Below are 13,079 nucleotides of genomic sequence, written 5' to 3'. Positions count from 1 at the left end.
TAGGATTATTATTATATAGAGATAACAATGTATGCATAGCATGTATTCCTATCACGCCAAAGAAAAGCATGTATTCCTATCTATGAACGGACACAGATCCAAACAACCCAGTCTCCAACGCGTAAGACATATGGAACGGAATCAAAACAAACTCATCCTCCTCTTGTGTAAACTCGTTCCAATCTCGAATTATCAAAAAAAAAAAACTCGTTCAAATCTCGAGTTCTCGATCCTCACGTAATCTTTTTTAGTATTTTACGGGGAACCTCCAACTTGATCTGACTCTCGATGGCCGCCGGCACCATGGCCATGGGCACGCACACGAAGGAACAGGAGGTGTTCAGCGGCACGCACCAGTTTACCATCGCCGGCTTCAGCCTAGAGAAGACCAAGGGCATCCGAAACCCCGTGAGATCCGGCGCCTTTGAGGTCGGAGGCTACAGCTGGAAGATCCTGTGCTACCCTGCCGGCAAGGAAGAACGAGGCCGGGGCTACGTCTCGGCATATCTCGAGGTGGTGAGACCCGCCGGAGACAAGTTCAAGCTCAAGTTCTGCATCACCATCATTGGGCCCGGGGGAAAGCGGCAGCCTATCGTCTACTCCTGGTGGAACCGATGGGCGGAAAGTGCCTCTGATGCGAACGAACTGTCATGGGGGAGCTATCACGCTATCAGCCTGCGATCTGTGGAGTCGGGGTGCCTGGTGGACGACCGTCTCACGCTGAGCTGCACCGTCCATGTCCAAAAGCTCGAGGCGTCCACCGCAAGCCGCTCCATCGTCAAGGTTCCGCCCCCTGGCATCAGCCAGGATGTTGCGCGGCTCCTGGAGAGCGAGCTTGGGTCGGACGTCACGTTCCAAGTCGACTCCAACCACTACCACGCGCACAAGGCGGTTGTGGCGACGCGGTCGCCGGTCTTCGCCGCTCAGTTCTTCGGGCCGCTGGCGGACGGGTCCGGTGGCCGCTGCGTGAGGATCCACGACATGGCACCCGCAGCGTTTGAGGCCGTGCTGCACTTCATCTACACTGACACGTTGCCGCCGCCTGTCAATGACGACGAAAGTGTGTCCGCAAGCTGCACAGAGGTAGGAGAAATAATGGCGGCCGGCCATTCAGCGGAAAGGCGTAGGGATATGGTCTGCGACTGGCTCGCCGCTGCGGATCGATATGGCCTCGAGAGGATGAGGCTGCTGTGTGAGAGCGTGCTGTGGGAGACCATCCATGTGGCGAATGCTGCGGCCACGTTGGAGATTGCTGACCGTCACCATTGCCAACAGCTCAAGTCCTTCTGCATAGACTACATCGCCTCCCCTAAGGTGTTGCCTGGTGTGCTAGCAACCGACGGATACAAGGAACTTAAGTTGAACTGTCCCTTGCTTGTTGCCGATATCTTGGAGAAGCTTGGAAGTGTGTGTTAATGCAATTACTCCAAGATGATTTCATATTCCATGATGATTCTTTAGTTAGTCTTTCGACCGGCACGACAACAAAAAGTCTGAAGTCCTCCAGATACATGGCAACCGCTCATCAATTTTGTGTTCTTGGCTGGCCCATGGTTGGCTTTTAAGCTGTAAGCTGCGTTGATGTTGAACCTGGTTATTATTATTAGCTGATGTTTGCCGGATGTGATTGGGATGTGATCAATCAAGCTAAGTTAATGGATCCTCAAGCTTTCATCTTTGAGATGCACATAATACTTTTAGATAGTATAGTATTGTATACTTCCTTAATTATCTTGGTTTCTACTCCCTCCGTTCCTAAATATTCGACTACATACAAAGCAAAATGAGCGAATCTACGCTTTAAAATATGTCTATATACATCTGTATGTGATAGTCCATTTAAAATCTCTAAAAAGACAAATATTTAGGAACGGAGGAATTATACATGAAACACTAAGAGCATCTCCAGCCGTTGGCCCCCCAGGGGGCGCCTAAAATCGCCGCCTAGGGGCGAGCCGGCGCAAAAAGAGGGCGTGGGGGCGAGTTGCCCCTCAGTCGCCGTCCCCAGGGCTGCCCCCAGGCGTGTCTAATTTTTAAAGAAAAAAAGTTCGGCGAAGTTCGGTTAAACACGGCTAAATTTCGGCAAACTTTGGCATATATTACATGTTCGCGACGCGTTTACATAACAAATATAACTAAAAAATGAAATCGCTAAACGCGGAGTAGTCGCCATCGTCACCGCGGTCGTCGGCGGCGGCCTTCTCCTCCTTGACGCGGCCGTCCCGGCTGCACCCATGCCTGGCGTCGCCATGGCGGACAGGTGCCGGCGGCGCGTCATCGTCGCTGTCGTCGAGGACGACTCCTCCTCCTTCTTGGCGACCCCAGCGGCGCTGCTCGAAGCGTCGCAGTTCGGCGACCTGGCGCTCCCTCTCTGTTACGCCCTCGATTCAATCGTACACTAATCATACACGCAAATGTGTACGATCAAGATCAAGGACTCACGGGAGATATCACAACACAACTCTAGACACAAATTAAAATAATACAAGCTTTATATTACAAGCCAGGGGCCTCGAGGGCTCGAATACATAAGCTCGAAAACACAAGAGTCAGCGGAAGCAACAATATCTGAGTACAGACATGAGTTAGACAAGTTTGCCTTAAGAAGGCTAGCACAAAAGCATCTACGATCGAAAAGGCAAGGCCTCCTGCCTGGGAGCCTCCTAACTACTCTTGGTCGTCGGCGTCCGTCACGTGGTAGTAGGCACCCTCGGGGTAGCAGCAGTCGTCAAAGGTGGCATCTGGCTCCTGGACTCCACCATCTGGTTGCAACAACCAGAAAGAAGAAAGAAGGGGGAAAAGGGGAAGCAAAGCAACCGTGAGTACTCATCCAAAGTACTCGCAAGCAAGGATCTACACTACATATGCAACATTTTCAAAGGAAGGCTGTATATGTGGACTGGGCTGCAGAAATGCCAGAATAGAGAGAAGGCCTAGTCCTATCGAAGACTAGCATCTTCTCGAACCCACCATCTTGCAGCAACAGGAGGGAGTAGAGTAGCATAAAGTAAAGCGGTAGTAGTGTTATCAACCTCGGCCAGAGATCCTTTCTCGACTCCCTGCGAGAAAGCAATCCCAGAGCCATACTATCCAGTTATCATCACAATCAAATCCTCATCACCATCCAGTTCTCATCACAAGTATCCAATTCTAGTTGTATCGATCGGGATACAACTCCAAGTGTCCGTTACCGTAGGACAGGCTATGCATAGATTAGTTCTTCCCTGCAGGGGTGCACCAACTTACCCACCACGCTCGATTGACTCCGGCCGGACACACTTTCCTGGGTCATGCCCGGCCTCGGCCAAACAATACGCCGCAACCCGACCTAGGCTTAATAGAGAGGTCAAGCACGCCGGACTAAACCTATGCCCCCAGGGGTCATGGGCCATCTCCCCGGAAACTCCTGCACGTTGCGAACGCGGCCGGTGAGCAGACCTAGCTACCTCCCTAAAAAGGCAGGAGCTTACCAGTCCAACCCGGCGCGCGCCGCTCCGTCGCTGACGTCTATTAAGCTTCGGCTGATGCATACGACGCAGAATGCCCATACTATGCCCACGTGATGGTTAGTGCTATCAGGCCAGAGGCCCCTCGGATCAAATATCCAAATCGTAGTGGATTAGGAACGCGCGGTAACAAGCAGAGACTCACGAAAGATGTGACCCCGTTGCCCCGTCTCGAGGACTTGCGGCAAGGGCTAAGAATGCCCGGCCACGCCTCGTAATTATCTCTCGGGCACCTTCTAGGTCAACCCGTCTCCACATCACTTTCCAAGTAAAAGTTGTAAAGTCCAAGTATCCGTGTGTCCAAACATCAAGAGGAAAACCCAAGGAATCACCCCCGGTGGGTTCCACTCAATGTAATCATCAAGGTGAACGTAGAGGAATCACCCTCGAGGTTCACACTTGAGGGGTTGCATGACAGAGTCATATCGGAAGTGGTTAAAGAGGAAATCACCCTCGATGACCACGACCGAATAGCTACACTACGGGGTTAACATCAGAAGTGTTGTAGAGGTCTCACCCTCGGCACTCGATAGTATCCCAGTAGTGTCGAGCAACTAAGGGGAAAGTGATGTGCGGTGCCGGGGCCTGGTCTTCGATCCCGTTGATCGGGTCTTCAATGATGAAGCAGGGGCAACAAGGACAAGGTGGGGGTCACTGATGGATCACTAACCAACCTATACTAAGCAGTTTAGGATAAGCAGGTAAGGTACAACAGCAGATACAAAAGCAGGCTATGCATCAGAATAGGAGCAAACAATAACAGTAGCAAAATCTAATGCAAGCATGAGAGAATGGAATGGGCGATATCGGGATGATCAAAGGGGGGGCTTGCCTGGTTGCTCTGGCAAGGAGGGGTCGTCGTCGACGTAGTCGATCACAGGGGCATCAGCATCGTCAACGGGGTCTACCGAAAAGAAGAGGGGGAAGAAACAGTAAATACATAGCAAGCAAGTGCATAACAGGACAACAGGCACAGCTAGACGTGTTCTAACACGGTGCTACACGATACCGGTGAAGGGGGAAGTCAACCGGAAATGTTTTCCCGGTTCCGGACCTGTGTCAAACAGATGACCGGAGAGGAAAAGTTTCATGTTCAGATAGTTACAGGCATCTGACAGGTAAACGGACCGCGCATTCGGATTCGTCTCGTCGTTCTGAGCAACTTTCATGTACAAAGTTTTTCCATCCGAGTTACGGATTATTTGATATTAATTTTTAAAGATTTAAACAATTTCTGGAATTACTTTTAATTCAAAAAAAACAGGTTAAAAGCTAGGTGCACCCAGATCTGTGCACACAAAAGTATACCAGAGGATGACTTGTGGGTCCAGGGGGTCCCAGTTGACTAGTCTATGCTTGACTAGTCAACAGGGGGTGGGGCCCCCTGTCATTGTCTGCCTATTGGACTAACAGGATTAGTTTATACTAATTAAGTAGTTAATAGGTTAATTAACATGATTAATTAGGTTAATCAATTAATTAATTTAATTATTATTATTTATTTATTTTTACAAATACATTTTTCGGTTCGTTTAACTTTCTCAAAGTTTTGGGGGCAGGCCCCACGTCCAGTAGCACGACGAGGGCGCTGGATCAGGGCGTAGCCAGCAGGCGGGGCCGCGGCGAGGCCGGCCGGCCGGAGCTGTGCCCGTCAACGGCAGTGGGTGGCGCGTGCGAGGTGAGGGACGGCCGGAGCCGCAAACGCGCGTGGGCAGAGAAGGGCGCGTCGGGTGGGAGCGAGGGCGCGGTCAGGGGCGCACGACGCGCGCGTGAGAGCGCCTGGGTGGAGTGACAGGGGCACGGTGAGCGCGCCGGGGAGGGAGGCGAGGCGCGGGCGCGCGCGTCGGGCGTGGCCGGCGCGACACGAGCGCAGCCAGGCCATGGCCATGGTGGGGGAGCCGCGGGATGCGGTGGCTGCTTCAGGGAGAGAGGAGGACGACCGGGGGTTGCTCACCCACGTTGAAGGGAAGGCCCGATGCAGGGGGAACCGACGGCGGGGCGAGGTGGCAGCGACGGCGAACCGCGTTGGCGTCGGGGCGTCGTTGGGGAGGAGGATGGGGACGGTTGCATTCCGGCGGTGAGGCGGCGTCAGCGCGGTCGACGAGCGACGGGCACAGCGTCAGCAGGCGTCGGCCTACGAGGAGGACGCGGCGGGGGCTTGACGGATGAGCTGCGAGGCGTCCGGCAAGGGGAGGGGGTCTCCGGGCGGCGAATGGCGGGTCGGGCGCGGCGTTGGGGCTCCCAGATCGGGAGGGGGAGGAGGCGAGGAGAACGGCGTCAGGGTGGGCGCCGACGACGGGGCGCCGGGTGGAGGGGATCGGACAGGGGGCGCCCCTCCTCTGGGTGAGTGGGCGACGGCGCAGGGAGGGAACGAGGGAGAGTGGGGATCGTGGGGGATGTGGGGCGACCGAGTTAGGGTTAGCGAGGGAGTGGGGGGGCTAAGGAGGCCCGGCTGGGCCTGGTGGGTCGGCCAGTGCGGCGGCCAGCTGGGCCGTTCGGCCCAGCGTGGGGGGGGGGGGGGGTTGTTTCTTCTTTTTTTACATTTAAATTTTTAACTTTTCGGTTTACCATTTTTAGTCTCAGTTTTGCATTTTCTTTTAGTACCATATGAGTTTTGTTTTGAACAAAACTTGGCACATAAATCTAACACAATACCTTGAGATGGAATAAAGAGTTTGGGGTCAAGAGGAGTTGTCTAATTATTTTTAGAAACTTCAAAAGGCCAAATTTTAAATGCTGCTGGACCACTAAATAATTTCCAGGAGCACTTTCGGAATCCAAAGGAGGTTGGTTCCAACATGACAAATACCTAGGGATTATTTGCCACACTTTGAACATTTTATTTTTCAGGTTTGGCAAATATGAATTTTTTATTTTAGATTGAAATTTGAATTTGAACTGTGATTTGGATCAAGTGAAGATTAGCAACAGTAACATGATGACATGACACCAATAACAGGGGATTACTGTAGCATGACACTGGGGGTGTCACAAATCTCCTCCACTACAAGAAATCTCGTCCCGAGATTTAAGTGGGGAAGTAAAGAGTAACTTCGGGAGAACTGACCCTTATAGGGTTAATTATCTGGTGAACAATTCAGGGAATGAGGCAGAAGTATCTCTCGAGTTGAAACTTAATAAAACATCGAGAGCAAGTATGAAGGTACAATAGGAAGTTTCAAGCGAATCGACAAACGATTGATACCTGAACAAAGTGTGAGAAAGGGGTTCAGAGCATCGGGAATAAATCATCTCTCAAAAGGTGGCTCGTGACACGATGCGAAGCCAAATGCAAGAATATTTCGGAATCAAAGATATACAGGAGAGTCAGGTTTCGATCCTGTGGATCTGTGGGTTATAGGCCCACCATGTGGGTTAAAGGTAGAAAGGGGGATGACATCTTGCATGGTCATGATAGTAAGGCATGTCAGAGGATAGCCTGCCAATTATGTTGGCAACAGCGTTGGTACCAAGGGCGAGGGACGAAGAGAACCATTTTCCTGCTCGTAATACGAGGCGGACCAATAGGCAAAGTTCTCGTCCATCGGTGGTTACCGGAATGTCATCAGCAATAGTAACAGGGTCACACTGACAGAGTTGTAAACCGAGGTGTTTCCATAAGCAGGGAATTATTTCTGCTTATAACATATATAGATCACAAGAAAGGTTGAGTAAACCAATGGAAAGGAAAATGTGTTTATTATGATAACCAGACCAATGGAAAGGAAAGATGTTTATACCCAAGTGTTAGAGTATAACTTTCCCAAGGAAAGGCAGAGCATGATAGGGCTCCAAGTATTAAGCCGTTTAGACAGGGGGCAAGGAATTTATGAGGTTTACCCATACAACGGTGTTTGGATAATTGATCAAGAACAGTTAGCATTGCGCTCCCAATGTTCTTGTTGATGATCAGAGTACCACACACTTGCTTCGGGATAGTGTTGACATGGCCATCGGGGAAATGTCAGACTTCGGATACACAAAGGATCCATCGGAACAACTTATAAAATAAGTCATACAATTTCAGCAAGGAAAAGATGAGGATGGGGCACACGGGCTCAGAAACAATTCATCGAGGGGGGTAAGGATGTTATTTCTCATCATGAATTCGGTTGATAACCTTGAAAAGTTTGGAATGATGATGATGATCACGACACATTTGTCGAGAGGTTTCATGAAGATGTAATCGATCAACGACGACATTAAGCAAAAGAAATGATGAAGTGTAAGGTTAATTGAATCGCGAGTACGACACAAACTCGAAAGCAAGCTTGCTGTTCATGGCAAAATGGTATGACGAGGAAGATCGACATAAGCTTAGCTCGTCGTCGAAAATTGTGCTCCGGAAAGGACCTGGTAGCACAGTTAAAATTTAGCATGATAATGATATAACCGATCAAGCTAGGAATGATGTGATGGAGTATCATTCCAATGAGAATTCACAAGTGGTAGTGCAATGACACAATATACTTGAGATAACAAGGGGCAATACTTGAGGTAGATCAAAAATAGAGGTTAGACATATGAAATGATCTGCAGAAGACAAGTATTTTAACTTGTCCAGGAAATGGAGTTAAGGAGAAACTATGGTCGGAACCACGGTTACGAATGATCAAACCACCGATACAAGATGAACTTATAAAAAAGGGTAATCATATTTACGAGCAGCTTCCACGATAAGTTCTACATCGGGTCCATGGGCATGAACACAAGGGTTCAAGGTCGACTCCCACTTCTTCAATGCATAACCTTTCATTCACTCCTCGTTTTTCAAAGAAAATGTAGTGCAGAGGATTTATCTGGCGAAGTACCAGAAGAGTAAGACTCGTGAGAACTCTCGGGTTCACTCGGATTATGGAAGGCATAAGTTCAACCCATCGGGGCATTTTTACGAATCTATACCAACCATCAACCAAGCAAAAGATACGAGTTCGAAAGCAGAGTATCGAAGTCAAAGCAGATGATACAATATACTGAAGGTATTATGTATCAGGGAAATACTGATAAGATTTTGGATGTGAAGGACACTGTCGGATAACAACCCAACAATGGATCTGGCGATTCACGACAGAGTTGATGTGAGTATCGGTAATCAATCAGATGAAGAAAGAATGCAAAGGCTTCGGATAATAGAAACATCTGAATAATTCGATGCTTAAATGCAAAGAAATCATGATTTCAAAAATAGAAGATCAGAAGCAGACGCTTTGATCAAAAGATAAGTAAGTTGAATAGCCTTAGGGATACAATCGACAACAAATCGATTGGTCGAGAAACAGCTCTTGGTCAAATGACGTCCAAGCCGGAAGGATGAATTCTATGATCCGACTGAGGATTGCGAGCATCCGCAACATATTGAATCAACGGACTCAAAAGGATAGTGACAGAGGATGTCAATGAAGATTACTTGAAATATGGAATTAACCATAATGCAAGCAAACAAGAATTTCAACAGCAACAGGTTGCTGAGGATTTTTGGAAGATCAGATAGTATTTCAAAGAATTTTGAGAATCACACGAACAACTGAGGATGAACGGATCCTCGGTGAGTGCGAGGAATTATTCGAAGGGGGGTATTCATGGGGCAAAGAACTGCAAGGCAGTAAGCTCAAAGGATTCTCGAAACAATAGAGAATTTTGGGGCATCTTGTAATAACAAGAGCATCGAGGAATGATTGTATGAATGGCAAGTGTATGTAGTTTTCCATAGGGGTTGACGGTGGAAGGGAATCGCAAAAGTGATGAGCACAAGTTCTCGAGCGAACATCGGAGAGTATCTTCGAAGGCTTCTGGGGGAGCAGGTGATCATCTGGAAGGAAGGGGCTCTCCGGGAGGAAGTCATTGCGAGAACCTAGCGTTAGAGTTAGTAAAATCGTTTAACCCGAATAGACGAGAGATCAGAGTCCCAGAGTATAGACGAGGAATAAAAGATCCTAATACCACCCAATGGCGACGTGGGCCCGTAAGACACACAGCCAGTGTTAGTAAAAGTTTTTCAGTGACTAGACTCAACTTCGGCCAAGTAGTTGGAAAGGGGGCTACCTACAGGCAGTCGGCTCTGATACCAACTTGTGACGCCCTCGATTCAATCGTACACTAATCATACACGCAAATGTGTACGATCAAGATCAAGGACTCACGGGAAGATATCACAACACAACTCTAGACACAAATAAAATAATACAAGCTTTATATTACAAGCCAGGGGCCTCGGGGCTCGAATACATAAGCTCGAAAACACAAGAGTCAGCGGAAGCAACAATATCTGAGTACAGACATGAGTTAGACAAGTTTGCCTTAAGAAGGCTAGCACAAAACAACAACGATCGAAAAGGCAAGGCCTCCTGCCTGGGAGCCTCCTAACTACTCTTGGTCGTCGGCGTCCGTCACGTGGTAGTAGGCACCCTCGGGGTAGCAGCCGTCGTCAAAGGTGGCATCTGGCTCCTGGACTCCACCATCTGGTTGCAACAACCAGAAAGAAGAAAGAAGGGGAAAAGGGGAGCAAAGCAACCGTGAGTACTCATCCAAAGTACTCGCAAGCAAGGATCTACACTACATATGCAACATTATCAAAGGAAGGCTGTATATGTGGACTGGGCTGCAGAAATGCCAGAATAGAGAGAAGGCCTAGTCCTATCGAAGACTAGCATCTTCTCGAACCCACCATCTTGCAGCAACAGGAGGGAGTAGAGTAGCATAAAGTAAAGCGGTAGTAGTGTTATCAACCTCGGCCAGAGATCCTTTCTCGACTCCCTGCGAGAAAGCAATCCCAGAGCCATACTATCCAGTTATCATCACAATCAAATCCTCATCACCATCCAGTTCTCATCACAAGTATCCAGTTCTAGTTGTATCGATCGGGATACAACTCCAAGTGTCCGTTACCGTAGGACAGGCTATGCATAGATTAGTTCTTCCCTGCAGGGGTGCACCAACTTACCCACTACGCTTGATTGACTCCGGCCGGACACACTTTCCAGGGTCATGCCCGGCCTCGGCCAAACAATACGCCGCAACCCGACCTAGACTTAATAGAGAGGTCAAGCACGCCGGACTAAACCTATGCCCCCAGGGGTCATGGGCCATCTCCCCGGAAACTCCTGCACGTTGCGTACGCGGCCGGTGAGCAGACCTAGCTACCTCCTTCAACAAGGCAGGAGCTTACCAGTCCAACCCGGCGCGCGCCGCTCCGTCGCTGACGTCTATTAAGCTTCGGCTGATGCATACGACGCAGAACGCCCATACTATGCCCACGTGATGGTTAGTGCTATCAGGCCAGAGGCCCCTCGGATCAAATATCCAAATCGTAGTGGATTAGGAACGCGCGGTAACAAGCAGAGACTCACGAAAGAGGTGACCCCGTTGCCCCGTCTCGAGGACTTGCGGCAAGGGCTAAGAATGCCCGGCCACGCCTCGTAATTATCTCTCGGGCACCTTCCAGGTCAACCCGTCTCCACATCACTTTCCAAGTAACAGTTGTAAAGTCCAAGTATCCGTGTGTCCAAACATCAAGAGGAAAACCCAAGGAATCACCCCCGGTGGGTTCCACTCAATGTAATCATCAAGGTGAACGTAGAGGAATCACCCTCGAGGTTCACACTTGAGGGGTTGCATGACAGAGTCGTATCGGAAGTGGTTAAAGAGGAAATCACCCTCGATGACCACGACCGAATAGCTACACTACAGGGTTAACATCAGAAGTGTTGTAGAGGTCTCACCCTCGGCACTCGATAGTAACCCAGTAGTGTCGAGCAACTAAGGGGAAAGTGATGTGCGGTGCCGGGGCCTGGTCTTCGATCCCGTTGATCGGGTCTTCAATGATGAAGCAGGGGCAACAAGGACAAGGTGGGGGTCACTGATGGATCACTAACCAACCTATACTAAGCAGTTTAGGATAAGCCGATAAGGTAACAATAAGCAGGTTACAAAAGGAGGCTATGCATCAGAATAGGAGCAAACAATAACAATAGCAAAATCTAATGCAAGCATGAGAGAATGGAATGGGCGATATCGGGATGATCAAAGGGGGGGCTTGCCTGGTTGCTCTGGCAAGGAGGGGTCGTCGTCGACGTAGTCGATCACAGGGCATCAGCATCGTCAACGGGGTCTACCGAAAAGAAGAGGGGGAAGAAACAGTAAATACATAGCAAGCAAGTGCATAACAGGGCAACAGGCACAGCTAGACGTGTTCTAACATGGTGCTACACGATACCGGTGAAGGGGGAAGTCAACCGGAAATGTTTTCCCGGTTCCGGACCTGTGTCAAACAGATGACCGGAGAGGAAAAGTTTCATGTTCAGATAGTTACAGGCATCTGACAGGTAAACGGACCGCGCGTTCGGATTCGTCTCGTCGTTCTGAGCAACTTTCATGTACAAAGTTTTTCCATCCGAGTTACAGATTATTTGATATTAATTTTTAAAGATTTAAACAATTTCTGGAATTACTTTTAATTCAAAAAAAACAGGTTAAAAGCTAGGTGCACCCAGATCTGTGCACACAAAAGTATACCAGAGGATGACTTGTGGGTCCAGGGGGTCCCAGTTGACTAGTCTATGCTTGACTAGTCAACAGGGGGTGGGGCCCCCTGTCATTGTCTGCCTATTGGACTAACAGGATTAGTTTATACTAATTAAGTAGTTAATAGGTTAATTAACATGATTAATTAGGTTAATCAATTAATTAATTTAATTATTATTATTTATTTATTTTTACAAATACATTTTTCGGTTCGTTTAACTTTCTCAAAGTTTTGGGGGCAGGCCCCACGTCCAGTAGCACGACGAGGGCGCTGGATCAGGGCGTAGCCAGCAGGCGGGGCCGCGGCGAGGCCGGCCGGCCGGAGCTGTGCCCGTCAACGGCAGTGGGTGGCGCGTGCGAGGTGAGGGACGGCCGGAGCCGCAAACGCGCGTGGGCAGAGAAGGGCGCGTCGGGTGGGAGCGAGGGCGCGGTCAGGGGCGCACGACGCGCGCGTGAGAGCGCCTGGGTGGAGTGACAGGGGCACGGTGAGCGCGCCGGGGAGGGAGGCGATGCGCGGGCGCGCGCGTCGGGCGTGGCCGGCGCGACACGAGCGCAGCCAGGCCATGGCCATGGTGGGGGGAGCCGCGGGATGCGGTGGCTGCTTCAGGGAGAGAGGAGGACGACCGGGGGTTGCTCACCCACGTTGAAGGGAAGGCCCGATGCAGGGGGAACCGACGGCGGGGCGAGGTGGCAGCGACGGCGAACGGCGTTGGCGTCGGGGCGTCGTTGGGGAGGAGGATGGGGACGGTTGCATTCCGGCGGTGAGGCGGCGTCAGCGCGGTCGACGAGCGACGGGCACAGCGTCAGCAGGCGTCGGCCTACGAGGAGGACGCGGCGGGGGCTTGACGGATGAGCTGCGAGGCGTCCGGCAAGGGGAGGGGGTCTCCGGGCGGCGAATGGCGGGTCGGGCGCGGCGTTGGGGCTCCCAGATCGGGAGGGGGAGGAGGCGAGGAGAACGGCGTCAGGGTGGGCGCCGACGACGGGGCGCCGGGTGGAGGGGATCGGACAGGGGGCGCCCCTCCTCTGGGTGAGTGGGCGACGGCGCAGGGAGGG

The 13,079-nt window shown here is 50.6% G+C and overlaps 1 protein-coding gene across 1 annotated transcript; it reads left to right on the top strand.

The window, feature by feature from the left end:
• Positions 1-297: 297 nt before the first annotated feature.
• On the top strand, positions 298-1,472 carry LOC123133319 (BTB/POZ and MATH domain-containing protein 1-like). The gene has a single exon (XM_044552818.1). It carries the CDS (start codon positions 304-306, stop codon positions 1,414-1,416), a length of 1,113 nt encoding a protein of 370 aa, XP_044408753.1. The 5' UTR covers positions 298-303; the 3' UTR covers positions 1,417-1,472.
• The last annotated feature ends 11,607 nt before the right edge of the window (positions 1,473-13,079 follow it).

This window comes from Triticum aestivum, chromosome 6B (genome assembly GCF_018294505.1).
Source record: "Triticum aestivum cultivar Chinese Spring chromosome 6B, IWGSC CS RefSeq v2.1, whole genome shotgun sequence".
Taxonomy (NCBI): Eukaryota; Viridiplantae; Streptophyta; class Magnoliopsida; order Poales; family Poaceae; genus Triticum; species Triticum aestivum.
The sequence above is the reverse complement of the archived record's forward strand: the minus strand, read 5'-3'. Positions and strand labels throughout refer to the sequence as shown.